The 13639-nt window shown below is 41.0% G+C and overlaps 1 protein-coding gene across 2 annotated transcripts in view; it reads right to left on the bottom strand.

Moving 5' to 3' along the window:
* Positions 1-13639, bottom strand: part of apba2b (amyloid beta (A4) precursor protein-binding, family A, member 2b) — a 105895-nt gene that overhangs the window by 37778 nt on the left and 54478 nt on the right. For both annotated transcript variants that reach the window (XM_059347015.1, XM_059347020.1), the window contains exons 3-5: positions 12505-13026; positions 10073-11139; positions 2989-3069 (exon numbers count right to left, since the gene is read on the bottom strand). In XM_059347015.1, coding sequence (XP_059202998.1) covers positions 2989-3069; positions 10073-11139; positions 12505-13006 — 1650 coding nt within the window. In that variant the 5' untranslated portion in view covers positions 13007-13026. The remainder of the gene's footprint in view (positions 1-2988; positions 3070-10072; positions 11140-12504; positions 13027-13639) is intronic.

Here is a 13639-nt window from a genome sequence, read left to right as displayed (position 1 = left end):
ACTTTTTAATAAGGCGGCGGGGGACAAAATAACATGAACATCTACAGGGCTGTTGAACCTGTATCTGTAGTTGGGCGTCATGGAAGATGGCGAAAGACACTTTCCAGACAGATCATTTAATGTCAGTATTTAGCAATAGCTACGCTGTTCATGAAATACTCTTTTCTACGGTGGCCCTGAAGTGCAAAACACACCAGCAACTCACACAACAGGCCAGCAATTTGCCACAACACCACAAAATGTTGCTGGCGTGTTGTGTGAATTGCTGGTGTGTTGTGTGGATTGCTGGTGTGGTTTGCACTTCAGGGCCACCGTACTTTTCTGATGAACAACCTAGACTACTACAATACTGCTGTATACCAATGGAATTCAAATTGTGGTGGGAGAAAGCTGAAAGCTCTCTTTACTTATAATTTTAGCCTCTGGATGTGGTGTTCAAAGTCCAAATATTTCAGCAAAGCCTGCTGATTCACTTCATATTAAGTGTTAAGACCCTGACACACCAGACGGACCATCAGTAAACATCTGCAGCCCTAGTTTTTGAGGTGTTTCCCACATCGTTGGTGCTTATCGGACTCTTGTTATAACGGCTTTTCTGCCGATTGAGCATGTTGATTCGGCTGTGGAGCTCATCGGTGAGAGAGATCACTCTGATTGGCTGTTGAGCTTAAGTGAATCAGTGCACGAAGTGAGTTAAGCAAGCAAAAGACTAAATTCATGAGGGAAAACACAGAAAGCTCCTCTCATTCTTCCTCTTTATCTCATCTGATCATTCCAATACAAGAATATTTTCACAACGAAGCAGCCTTCTGGAATAAAGCGACTGAAAACAGACTGATTATTGTGAAAATGGCAGGAAGACTTTGCTTTGTTTCATGTATAAATCATAACAATGATTTGCATATCCAAAGTCCTCTGTCTTCCAGTTTTCCCCTTTTTATAATGTCGATTATAGACGACAGCCTCCTGCTAGTATGGAGAGTTATTTCCTCTCTTGCAGGTGCAGAACGTACATGCCAGTTGGCTGCTGGTTGTGTGTTTGCTGTGTGTTCAGTTCAAAGTTTTGGACGAGACACAGGCAACATCAAGCACAGCAACAGCCAGCCTTCATCACTGCTAATTCTTTGATGTGAGTTTGGCATGTCTGGGACAAAAACAACCAGACGAGGAGAGAATTTTTAAGGTAAAGGAGCATCACATATTTTCTGTCCTTTTATGAGAAAGGGCAAATTATTGCTATTACATCTGTGGTTGTGTTTAGTCTTCAAACATGCAGGTTGACCTTCCTATTATGCAAAACACAATGCACCCCTGCTAAGTTCTGTATGAGCAGTAAAGGGCTGCACCTTACATTTTATGTATTTTATGCACCATCTGTCTTTTATTATAACAAAGAATGTACCCAAAGTTAATTTTAAAAACTAGTCATTTATATTTCAGTATTATATTCAATCATCTTCTCTTTAAAACAAGCACATATGACAAACAAAGAATGCACTGCAGGACATTAATCCCTTCACTGGAAATCTGGGTTTTCCGTCAGTCCAATATAAAGTCTGTCCACAATAAAATGAATTCAAGACCTTGTTTCATTCAAGTAAAAGGAATATAGTGTAATGTAAGCTATGTTTAGCAATCAAACTAAATAATGAAAAACAAGTAAAATTAAAGTCACTTTCTAGAGCAGACCTGGGCATTAGGCGGCCCGGGGACCACAGTCTGCTGTCCCTGTAATTAGAAATATAACCACTGTGCTTTTATTTTGAAGGCGATTTTTGTATGCACGTGCATGCATGTGCATCTGCACATAAATGTGTTCCAGTTAGCTTGTTACCTTGTGAAAAACATTTTTTTTCACTGGACACAAACTGCTTTTTGCATAAAGTTAATAAATTGCAGGTTAACTGAAAACATACATGCTCTATATTGTTTTTGTGGCTAAATAGATATAATAAATGGAGAAGTGAGATAACGATTGGAGTTTTTACTGCTATATTTGACTCCATATTAACCTAGTCTTATCATAACATGTTCCAGAGGAATACCAAAACACTCCGTTACCTAAAGTTTTATCAGTCTAGAAAATCAATTTACACAAATAAATAGTGTATTTATGTTACCCTGAAACTTTTTTTAGAACAAAAATGATCAAAAAGTTTAATCAACTATCAGTAACAAACACAACCAAGCAAATACTCATTCTCTCTCTCTTTTTTTGGGCATTTTTTGGCATTAACCAGACTTTAGGCTCGACGTTGACTCACTGTGACTTTAACTTGCTGCAGGAGCGACATAACATCACTTGCTATCTTTCGCCTCAACCCCAGAACATTATTAGGCTTAAAATTTACCTCGACATGTGAACATGTGCAAGAGGTGCAAAAAGTCGCCCTGTCCCACATTCACAGTTACATGCTTTTACACCTTCTACACATTCTGCAGCAGCTGGGTACACGGGCCTTGCTCAAGGACACAGCAGAGGTCTTCGTGGAGTGAGTGGAAAGTGTTATTCATCCACTTCACATGTCGACATTTCTGTGGGAGGTGTAAGACAGCCGATGTAAAGCAGAGAGGAGGAAGGTATAGACAGGAGCTGTGAAATGTGAAGTGATTCATGAGATTCATCCCACTGGATGCATTCGCTGCTCTAACCTGCTCAAATACACATTCAGAAAGTTTTACGTCACTCCGCCCCAAGGACAGGGAGCTGTGGGCGGAGCCTGCACAGGAAGCATCCGCCGCAGACATCCCAGTGAAAAATGGTTCTCATAAAACGGCAGGCAGACACGCTGCTCAATTACCAGGACGCCATCACGCCGTGAGCAGAGGACATGAGCTGAGGTTGTAATTACACGATTACTCATTTACTCAGACACACATGTACGCACACACGGGCACATAAACAACAATATCCTCCATCTAAAGCGTGAACAACCTCGCATCAGATCTAAAGGTTGATGAAGGGAGCACTGCGACAGAACATCTTACCTCGGGTACATTGTTGTTCTCCAGGGGAACGTTGAGGTCGGAGCGCTGCTGTTTTCTGGGTTGCTCTGCACCGTTGCTCACCTGGCAGGTCAACACAGAAGAACAGGTGCAAGTGGATAAAAATTAGAAGAGGATAAAACTGAACAGCAAGATGTAGGAAATCTTTCCTTTGTGTTTGTGTTGCTGGTTGGAATTGTGTGGGTCACATGTGAAAGTTGTTTTTTACGTGTATGAAGGCCTGCTACAAACAAGCTGTGTCTGATAATAACAAAGTTTTTTGGTAATGTGTCTTTTCTGAAATAATTTTGCGTCTTTTTTAGTAATTTTGTGTATTTTTTGGTGATTTTGTGTCTTTTTTAAATAATTTTGTCTTTTTTAATCAATTTGTGACTTTTTAAAATAATTTTGTGTCTTTTTTTAATAAATTTGTGTCTTTTTTAATAATTTTGTGTCTTTTTTGGTAATTCTGTGTCTTTTTTTGGTAATTGTGTCTTTTTTTTAAATAATTATGTGTCTTTTTTAAGTTATTTTGTGTATTTTTTGGGTCATTTTGTGTCTTTTTAAAAAAATAATTTAGTGTCTTTCTTGTCATTTTGTGGTTTTTTTTTTTTTTGTCATTTTGTGTCTTTTTTGTCATTTTGTGTCTTTTTTGTCATTTTGTGTCTTTTTTGGTAATTTTTTTTTTTTTTTAATGTAATTTTGTGTCTTTTTTTGGTCATTTTGATACTGCCTCCAGTGGCCCCCAGGTAATTTGAGTTTGAGACCCCTGCTTTAGAGTGCTACAAAGGAGACTTAAATAAATATATTAAATACAAAAACACACAATCACAATAAGGGTGACGCATTCTTTGTGTGCCCATGAGCAGCAGTGTGATTAAAGCTGTCACATGGTTAAGTTCTGTCTTTCGTTCGTCCTCACGTATATATATGGGCATATACAGAACATCCATATAATCACACAGAGGGAGGATTACATTTATTCCCGTGGATATCAATCTTGCAGTCTACAACTGCTCATTAACATTCGATCGTTTTACCGCCTGAAATGAAATTCTCCCGTCGATAAAACCTCCTCCTCTGTGGTGTGGCAGTGAAAAAGTGAAATTCAGTCGAAGCTGCTGAGCGTCTGGAACTGAAATTAATTTTGACAAACATGACGTTGGAGGCTCCTTTGCGAAGAGAAACAAAAAGTCCTGATCAGTATTCATCACGCTGCCCAACTCAGTTGTACAAACAACCATTAAATTAATTAGACTCGTGTTGTCGTTTGGTGGGACAGATTGTGATGCTCTACAAAACCACATTCATGTACAGATTCCAGTCAAACTCTGCACACACACACATTCATCTGTAGTAAGGAATCTTTAAGAGGCTACATGTAGAACTTTATCATCAATAAATCATCATTAATTAAACTTTTAGCATACTTAGCATTCACAAGCGCACCACTGTGTGGGCGAGCAGCTTCTGCCAACTTGAACATGTGTAAACGACAGGGAAGATTTAGAAGGATTTTTCTTGTAATTGAGTGCGTGATATGCATTCCTGCAGCTTCTTCAAATCTAATCAGCCTCAAGATTAGCTAAAATTATGTATATTGTCCTACTTTTTAATGCAGTTTCTGAAGCTAAAGGTAAAGAAATAAAGAAATAATTTTCATTATGCTGCGAGAAATACTCAGATTATCTTATTTAAATGCAAAAAAAATAAAAATATTGCAAATTAGAAGATGTAATCCTCACTTAAATTTACTGCACCCTGCAACTCAATCCATGTCACCTTCAAAAAGATGTATCTATTCTCTAAAGTAAAAAAAAAGGTAAAAAAACTGCACCTAAAATATTTAAAATTGTACCTATTTATGCATTAAAATAATTTCTTTCTTTCTGACTTTCAGAAGAAGTTTCGAATCAAGGTAACAGAGTGCTTAACAATAAAAACATGAGACAATTAAAAACACATAATAAAACTATTTAAAACAAGTCAAAGGCTAAGGGAAGGCCATACGATAAAAGTGAGTTTTAAGAAGAGTTTTAAAAGATGACACTGAAAATGCTATATTTTTATGAACGTGAGTCACTCTATATTAATATATGTTTGTTTTTTAAGGCACAACATATAATAATATCATAATTTTCTGGTACACTCAGGCTTTTACCAGTCTGTATGTAGGAGGAGTGTCTTGATAGAAAATCAATCAAAATGAGCTATCACTTTAGACTACTGAAATCCTCCACCTGGACACCTTCTAGTCCCAGAGGCTACAGTTTCAGAAGCGCAGCTGCATTTCTATGACCATAGTTTGTCACCACAGCTGCTCCATTTAATATTGTAACGTCTACGGTAGGTCAGAGGTCAGGGTGAGGACTGGAGGAACATGCTTCAGCTCAGGATCACTTCAGCTGGAGCAACTATTCTCATTTTAGTGACAAGCTGCTTTTCCAAGCTGGCTTTGGTGAGGTAGAGTTCTGTGCAAAAGTCTTAAACAGGTGTGAAAAAATGCCTCGAAGAATCAATGCTGGTTTGAAGGCAAAGGGTGGTCACACCAAATATTGATTTGACTTAGATTCTTCTTCTCTTAACTCGCTTTACATTTTGTTAATTGATTTAAAAAAAACAATAAACTATTAACATTTCTATTCCGAGTCATCATCTCATTTAACTCACACCATCTCTGATTTCACAACCGACTGTCCCGAGAAACTGAGAAACATCTGAACTCCACTGAATCCACTTAATTTTAAATAGGAAAAAAGTGAAGTTTACAGGACGGAAATTGAATTATTTTTGCATGATTTTCTATCTGAATTTATGAGGACACTGTATTGCACTACAAATCACATCTAACCATCATAGTTATGCACCTTAAAGGAGGAGGTCCGGTAACTTAGTATAAAGATCGACAAAGTCCACATAGGGACAAAGTCGGGGTGGATGAACGAGTCAAAAAAACACAGGACTTTAGAAGCCTTAACATGTTTTAGTTTATCACCATTAAAAAACAAAACACTGTAAAGTTTTATCAGCTACAAGCTACAATCAGAAACTATAGTCTAAGATCAATTCTGCGACTCGTGTGAATTTCACGCTGACTCAAATTTGCGTACGAGCTGAGAGCAGACGTGAGATCTGATCGAACCTTCTGCTCACGTCCAGATTGATAAATGCCGATCCTTGCAAAGAAATAATCGTGCGTCCACTTTACACTCACTTTCTGTCGAACGCTTGCTTGATAAATGAGGGCCACTGGGTGGATCATGAAAGATTTTTTAAATAGAGACTACTGTAATACTAAATACATATAGCACAGTGTTCAAACACTAGTGGATAACAGTTAACCTATTTGAGAAAAGCCAAAGACTGGTGTGATAAAACAAACTGTAAGGAAGTAAAAACATTTGACTGAAAGAAGCAGGATATTATAGGAAATGTTTGTGATCATACCAAGAAATAATGAAACACTGCTGATAATTTCAACACCATTAAAAATGAGACTGTGTAATGTGCTCTGCTTTCCTCAAACACATCACACCCACAGAATATGTGAGCAGATGACCTCCCGCTGCTTTGTAACTCTTCTTATTCATAATCTTTTGACTCCATGCTGTGCGGCAAAGCTTTTATTGGATTTATTGTTGTCCTGGTTCATTCAAAGGTCATGTTGAAGTGCTGCACAGAGAACGTTTCATTTGATAACACGAGGACGGGCGAATCATCTCGGAGAGTTTGGGAGCAATCTGAGTCTGCCGTGTGCTGTACATTCTCCCAGTTTAATCTAGTTACACAGTCTGACCCAGTTCTGCGCCACATATGAGCTACACACTGAATCTAACATGTACTGAGCACTGTGGAGCAGGTGTGTATCAGCATGCTGCCCACAGGAGACTATTCCTGCTCTCCTTTTACCATCTGACTTTAGAAGATGGGGGAGCGCTGCATGTGTTTGACTCCATCGACGTGACTGTACAGAGGGTGTGTGTGTTCATCCAGGGCTGTGGCAGGCAGAGAGATGAGGAGGGGGACATGTCAAGGTAGCATGGGGGAGGGGAAAGGCTCCAGCTATTCTCTGGACGACGATAAGCAACATGTCAAGTCACTCATCTTCTCACCACAAAGCTACAATAATCACTGTGGTAAAAAGCTTCTACCACGAAGCCTTAACTCTATGGAGTCTTTTTGGGCTATTTTGTCCATTTTTGAATCCTTTTCATCCTGCCTGTATACACCACTTTAAAAATGTTAAAATGCCATGTTGGTATATGTTTTTCAGCACAACCTCACCTATATGACCTAATAATAATTGATTTTTTATTCTGACTTACTGGATCAACATTTTGAACCAAAAAGAAACAAAGAAAAACCAACAATAAATGTGATCTTGTGATTGTGTGTGATCCTGTTATCCAACTCTGGTTTTTATTCATTTGTGTCTTGTGTGCTTAGGGTAACAAAATTTTGTGTCTTGAAGTCATTTTGTGTCTCCTCTGTTTTTTTTTGGTAATTTTGTCTTCTCATTTTGTGTCCTTTTTTTGTCATTTTGTGTCTATTTTTCGTCATTATGTCTTTTTTTTGTCAATTTGTGTATTTTTTTTTAGTCATTTTGTGTCTTTTTTTGGTCATTTTGTGTCTTTTTTAGTCCTTTAGTCCAACATAAAATGTGATCAAAACACTATCATGCTCAATAAAGAATCTTAAATGTTGCAAATGTGAACAAAGGTTGCAAATATAACATATAAGAGGGTTACATCCAGTTCTATCATTTTATACTAAATATAATTGTCCTTGTCTCCAGTTTTACTTGGTATATCATCATCAAACTGAAACTGGCCTCATGGAGTTTACAGCCAGAACTTTAGAGGTAAATTTACAGTAGGGCTCCACGCTGCTTTGTTTTCTAGTCTGGATGTGATGAAGAAGTCTGTATTTGGAGCTTTTGGAGACTCCAGAGGGTTAAAATAGCCTGAATGTCGGTACATTTTCTGCAAAGGCTCTGACCAGATTCATATTATTTCTGTATGTTCCATGTTTTCTTATGTGAGCCGTTCTCTGTATACGTCCTGATTCAACACATTAGAAATGAAGAAGTCACTGGCTCTCAGTTGAAATTCATCATTCACTGAATTTAACCCATAAGAACCCAGACCCAGTAATCCTTAAAGGAAAATTATGGGGGATATACCACAGACCAAGTGGACCACATAGAACACATTTATAATGTTTTAAAAAGAAATTCTACCCCTAAATGTTAAAGATCTGTGATGGGACATATATACGTTACATTGGGCGTTTATGGTATTTATGTTTACGATATTTGTGTCGCTTAGGGATTTAATGAGTTAATGTGAAGCATAAAGCTGAATATGGGAGATTCTAGAAGATTTAAAGTGTTTGTTACACGGGTGTCACCATGGGTTCTTATGGGTTAAGAAAAATGTTGACTTTTCCACTTGCATTTGATTTTATTCTTTGACCTTTTTAAAATACGACATTCAAACAGGACATAGCATAAAAAAATCCCAGTGTTTATAATAAAATAAATGGCCCTAGTCCGGGTATTGTGCACGTCGTTAGTCTCGTTAATAACACCTGTGCTTTGGCTGAAATGACACGTAAAAAAGGGCTGCTGTGAAAAAGCTTCAAATTCAGCCTTTTTTCTTTTCTTTTTTTTAAGGGAAGGGAGAGCAATAATCATTTCAGGAATAAAAAGCCACTGCAATTTTCAAATTGCAGGGCTGCCATTTTAATGGGGCTATGACACACATTATTAACAATGTCTTAACAAGCGGGGAATATTTATTCATCGACTTTCAGTTCAGCTGGCTGTCATCTAACTACAGAATGAATCTCTGGGCTGCTGTCTGGTTAATGTGCTCTCTGTATGCCGCTGTTTGTCTCGTTTTATACTGAGAAATAAAACATCATTTGGATGGACTGGTGAGTCTAATTCATCACCTCACATCAATTTTCAGACAGGAACCTTAACAGGTAGTTTGGTGATAGTCAGGTGTAAATGATGGGAATCCTTAAAACTTAAACTTGATTTAGGATTAGGACAGGACCTGCAGGAATCAGGTCTGTAAAGCAGTCTGTCCTGTCAGCCTGTCAAGCAAACATTAGCTCAAGCTGTAAATAAAATGATTACATAATTACAGCTTTGATCAGACAAAATGTACATTAGATTTGGACTGAATTGACCACATCAACTGTAAAATGATCTTTTCTTGCATCTGCTCTGTCTATATTAAAGCTGCAGTATGCACATTTCTGGAAAAGGCAAATAACCTTCCAGAATTTGAAAATACAGTCCTCGTCCTGCAGTTCTCCTATCTCAGTCCTACACAGCAAATTGAGAAGAGTTGAATTCTTGGTGTTAAAATAGACATACACTAGTAGAGTTCATTATACTCTGGATAGAGTTAATCCATTATAATTAACTCTCAGTCGATAAATAGTTGTTGTCAAAACCGAGTGTAAAAAGGAATCAAACCTGTAAGTGTAAATGTTTAAATATTGACTTTCAACTTCTTCCTCTTAACTCTGATCCTGTATTTCACACCTCAAGTGTTAACTCAAGTGTTTTTAACGCCAAAAGGAGTCAAATTTACACTAACTTAGTGTAAAGGTACCAACACTCGAAAAAGTGTTAAATTATGAGGTGTGGACCCATATAGACACTTTAAAAGTGTTAAGATCAACTCTTCCAGTGTTAATTTGGGTCTGCTGATTTTACTGTGTAAGCCCCTGTTCATACAGTAACCTGTACATGTGCTAGTCATTCGTTTCATCATTACGATCCTGATTGTGATCCCAATGTGGTTATATAGTGGCATTATTATTAGGAAATACCGTCCTGATTTCTCTGCAAACTTGTGGCCTATAAAACCCTTTTAAATGACAGACTGTGATAATAACAAATAGGAACGCTCTCTATCTGAAATGACCTGTGACTGACCAAATCTCCTGTCATGGGATAGATTTTTCATGCCCAATGGTTTTATGTTCATTTGGAAAAACAAACCAAGGATGATGCATTCATAGGGTTCATGGGAAAAACAACAAACGTGACCTTTTATAAGCAGCTCACCTGCTCTTGTTGCCATCTCTGCCGGTCGTCGGGGGAGCGTGCATGTGCCTTGATGCCCCTCTGGAGGTCGGGGTTGTTGTGGTGCATGGAGGGCAGGTTCAGGGACTTGGGCCTGCTGTCGTGGCGGTGGTGGGCAGGCGGGTAGGGGGCCGGGTCAGGCTTCGGGTGAGGGTAGTCGCTTGGTGCGGGGTCCTGCGCCAGCTCCTCCGGGCTCTGATCGGTGCCGCTGCTCAGACTGCCCATGCTCATACTCATCTTGATCTCCGCAACAATTTGGTCAATGTCCTCCTCCGCCTCCTCCCCCGTCTCCCCCTCCACCACCAGCACCTTGCGGCTACGGTACGGAGACACTCGCACCGAGTTCCCATTGTCCTCTGGGGCGTAGTAGTCTCCGGTGTAGGCCCTCCCATGTCTCTCCTCCTCGTCACCTTCCTCATCCTCCTCCTCATTTGGACAGTACTCCTCGCTCTCTGCCTCCTCCTCCTCCTCCTCCTCTCGGGTGTGCAGGGTGTCGGGTTGGTGGTGGAGGTGGTGGTGATGGTGGTGGTCCAGGATGGGTTCTGGTCTTCCATTGTAAATCTGTTCGTCTGGATCTTGTTCCACCACCTCGCAGCGGACCTCTCCTCCTTCTCCCTCGGCCCACTCCTCCACGCTATGCCTCTCTCGTCCCGCCCACTGCTCCTGCCTGACCTGCTCCTCCTCTCTCCACTCCTCCCTCGCCTCCTCATCTCCCTCTCTCCACTCTTCCCTCACCTCTTCCTCCTCTTCTCTCCACTCCTCCCTCACTGCCACCTCTCCCTCCTCATCTTCCACCCATTCCTCCTCTCTTACCTCCCCCTCCACCTCCGCCTCCGCCTCCTCGGCCCACCCCTCCACGGCCTCCTGACATTCATCAGTGTGGGCTCCGCCCGGCTGCATGACGGTGACACAGTCCCCCTGGCTGTGGTTGTGGTTGTGGCTATGGTTGCAGTCTCCCTGGCTGCTGCAGTCCATACCTTCCAGGTAGCTGTCGTCCTCTGGGCAGTAACGGATGTAGTAAGTCACACCTTCATCCTCCTCCGCCAGCCCTGCAGGGATTTATCATCACAAACACACGTTTCTGATACCAGGGGCTTCTTCGTTAAAAGTCACAATAAGAACTGAGCTAAAAAAACAAAACAAGTAATGATTCAAGATGGGAGATGATAATCAGTTTCCTGTTAGAACTGGTTCAAAATGTGTGAATAATTGTCGTGACAGGCCTAGCTACACATGACTTTTGCCTCAGATGCATGGACATATTATAGGAAGCATGCAGCCATAGCAGCAGCTGGCACTGCTAGCTACAAGCTAGTGATGGCAACTGGTTAGCCAATTGCTGCCGCTCCACACTTTCCCGTGGGAGATTGTTGAAAGGAATAGCAAACGCCAGGGAAGCAAGAGTTAAACAACAACTGTAACTGGGGATTAGTTGCATTTCTTGGCAAGATTTACACTGCATAGCATTCAAGCGCTAGGAGTGCCCAGGTGTCCATGCTCCCACAAGGTACCTTATTTGTTCAATGCTACCCCCTAACCAATGGGGCATCCAAACCTTAATCACCAACTGGGCTGCTATACACAGGGCGGGCCTTATCAAAAAATGCAGTGGGATTCATAATCAGTCCTCACTTGGGTGACCTTCTTCCACAGGAGAGCGGTGCTCATCAGCAGTAACGTAAATAGTCCCAACCCGAATGCTGGTATTATCAGTGGATTACCTCCATATGAGCATCAATCTCCTGCAGAAGCCTGGCCAGGCAGCATTCAATGTTAAGGAAAGTAGTGGCGAGTCGCCAAAGGGAGGGAAAGCACTAACATGCACGTGCAGCCAGACCAGCTTCCAAAACAAAGAAGAGAAAAGCTGGGATGACAACACACACAGAGGGAGCGTGGCGCCCTTTCTCCACTACGCCTTTACATAGCAAATATTTCCTTGCTGTTCTGAATATCGTGCACAGCCCCTTAAACACAGGGACACAAGCTTTCCAAGTTTATTTTCATGTGGAACTTTCTCATGCTGTAAAAGGAAATATGTTTGAACTTGTGGGGATACTTTGCCAAATTGCGCCCTTGCTTGAATTCACAAAGCAGGAACAAGATTTCAAGGAACAGTGGCAGTGCTGACACTCTTTGAAGTATGAATACCTGAATGAAAATTACTACTTTCGATGATGCTTCCATCTCTGGCTGTTACCTTTTTGGTTTTCTTTTTTCTGCTTTCTTGTACATGCTGTTAAATATTGTTTTCAGTTCATTGCATGTTCAGACAGATAAGAAAACACATAAATCAGTGCTGTAAACACAACAAAAGTGTCTCTTTTCCCCCATAACTTTGAATCAGTAATGGAGGAATGGATAGGGGCGGATGGTGCTGAATTATTAATTTCCCACATGATAAACATCGTACTCACCATCATCATAGTCTTCCTCGTCATCAGAGGTGTTGTTAATGTAGTCAGAGCTGGAGTCGTCATCCAGGCTGTCAGCTCCGCCGTGGAAATCTGCGCGGCCATGGTCGTCTCGGTCATGTTCATGTTCATGTTCATGTTCATGTTCATGTTCTGGCGTGGAGGGCGTTGCTGGCCGCTGGTCCACCACTTCTGGATCTGCTTGGTTGCTGTATCGCTTCACTTCAACCTCTGCTGCATCTACTTCCACCTCCGGATGGCTGCGAGTCACGTGTTGAGACTTGGGAGAAGAATATTGTGCCTTGCAGGAACGGGGGTGTGGTTTTGCATCATGCGACTCTTTGGGGTAGCGTACTGGGCGTGGCCGAGCGGGGAGGGCCTTCAGATCACATGACTCTGTAGGATGAGGGGCGGGACAGGAGGCGGGGCCTGGAGCAGCCATACTGTTTCCTCCGCTGCTCCCCGGCCTCTTCCTATGAGCCATGACTGGCGGCTTACAAGCCATGCATTGTTATTGGTTTGATCCTAAAAGACAGATAAAGACACAGGGGCGCAATGTTAGAGCAACATCAAATACATCCACAAGAAGGGATCATGCTTCAATGGAGAAAAAATAAAATGTTAAAGCCAGTAAGCTTTAGAGCTTCAAAGACACGTACAACTGTGTTTTAGTGTGTTTCAGCAGAACAATATACCACCACGCATCGAAATGGCAAATATGCTCACAGATTCTCTTTCATCAAACACACAACATTGTCCCCCGTTTATCTTTTCCTGCACTTTGCATACAGCTAGGCTACAACATATTTTCAATGCCTGACAAACCAATCTATTCCCGTAATTGAGCATGACGGCTCTCTGGTTTACTTTATCCACATTCAGAGGAACTCTTTTGTGCTTATTTAGCACAACTTTGGCTTCAGATAAAACAACAGCGGGGCTCAATACTTCACAGGTTCAGCTGTAGAACAATAGACACAAAGAGCAGCAAGCACGCTGCCTTCACATAAACCCTAATGGGACACTTCCAGGGAAAGAATCAATAGTTAAATCAAGGTCATCTCCAGACCAGTGCAGCACATGAGCCCTGATACTATAAGACTCATATTGATCCTTCAGTGGCTCTCTGGCTGAGAAT

This window comes from Centropristis striata, chromosome 2 (genome assembly GCF_030273125.1).
Source record: "Centropristis striata isolate RG_2023a ecotype Rhode Island chromosome 2, C.striata_1.0, whole genome shotgun sequence".
Lineage (NCBI taxonomy): Eukaryota > Metazoa > Chordata > Actinopteri > Perciformes > Serranidae > Centropristis > Centropristis striata.
Note: the sequence above shows the minus strand (reverse complement) of the source record. Positions and strands in the feature narration are given on the sequence as shown.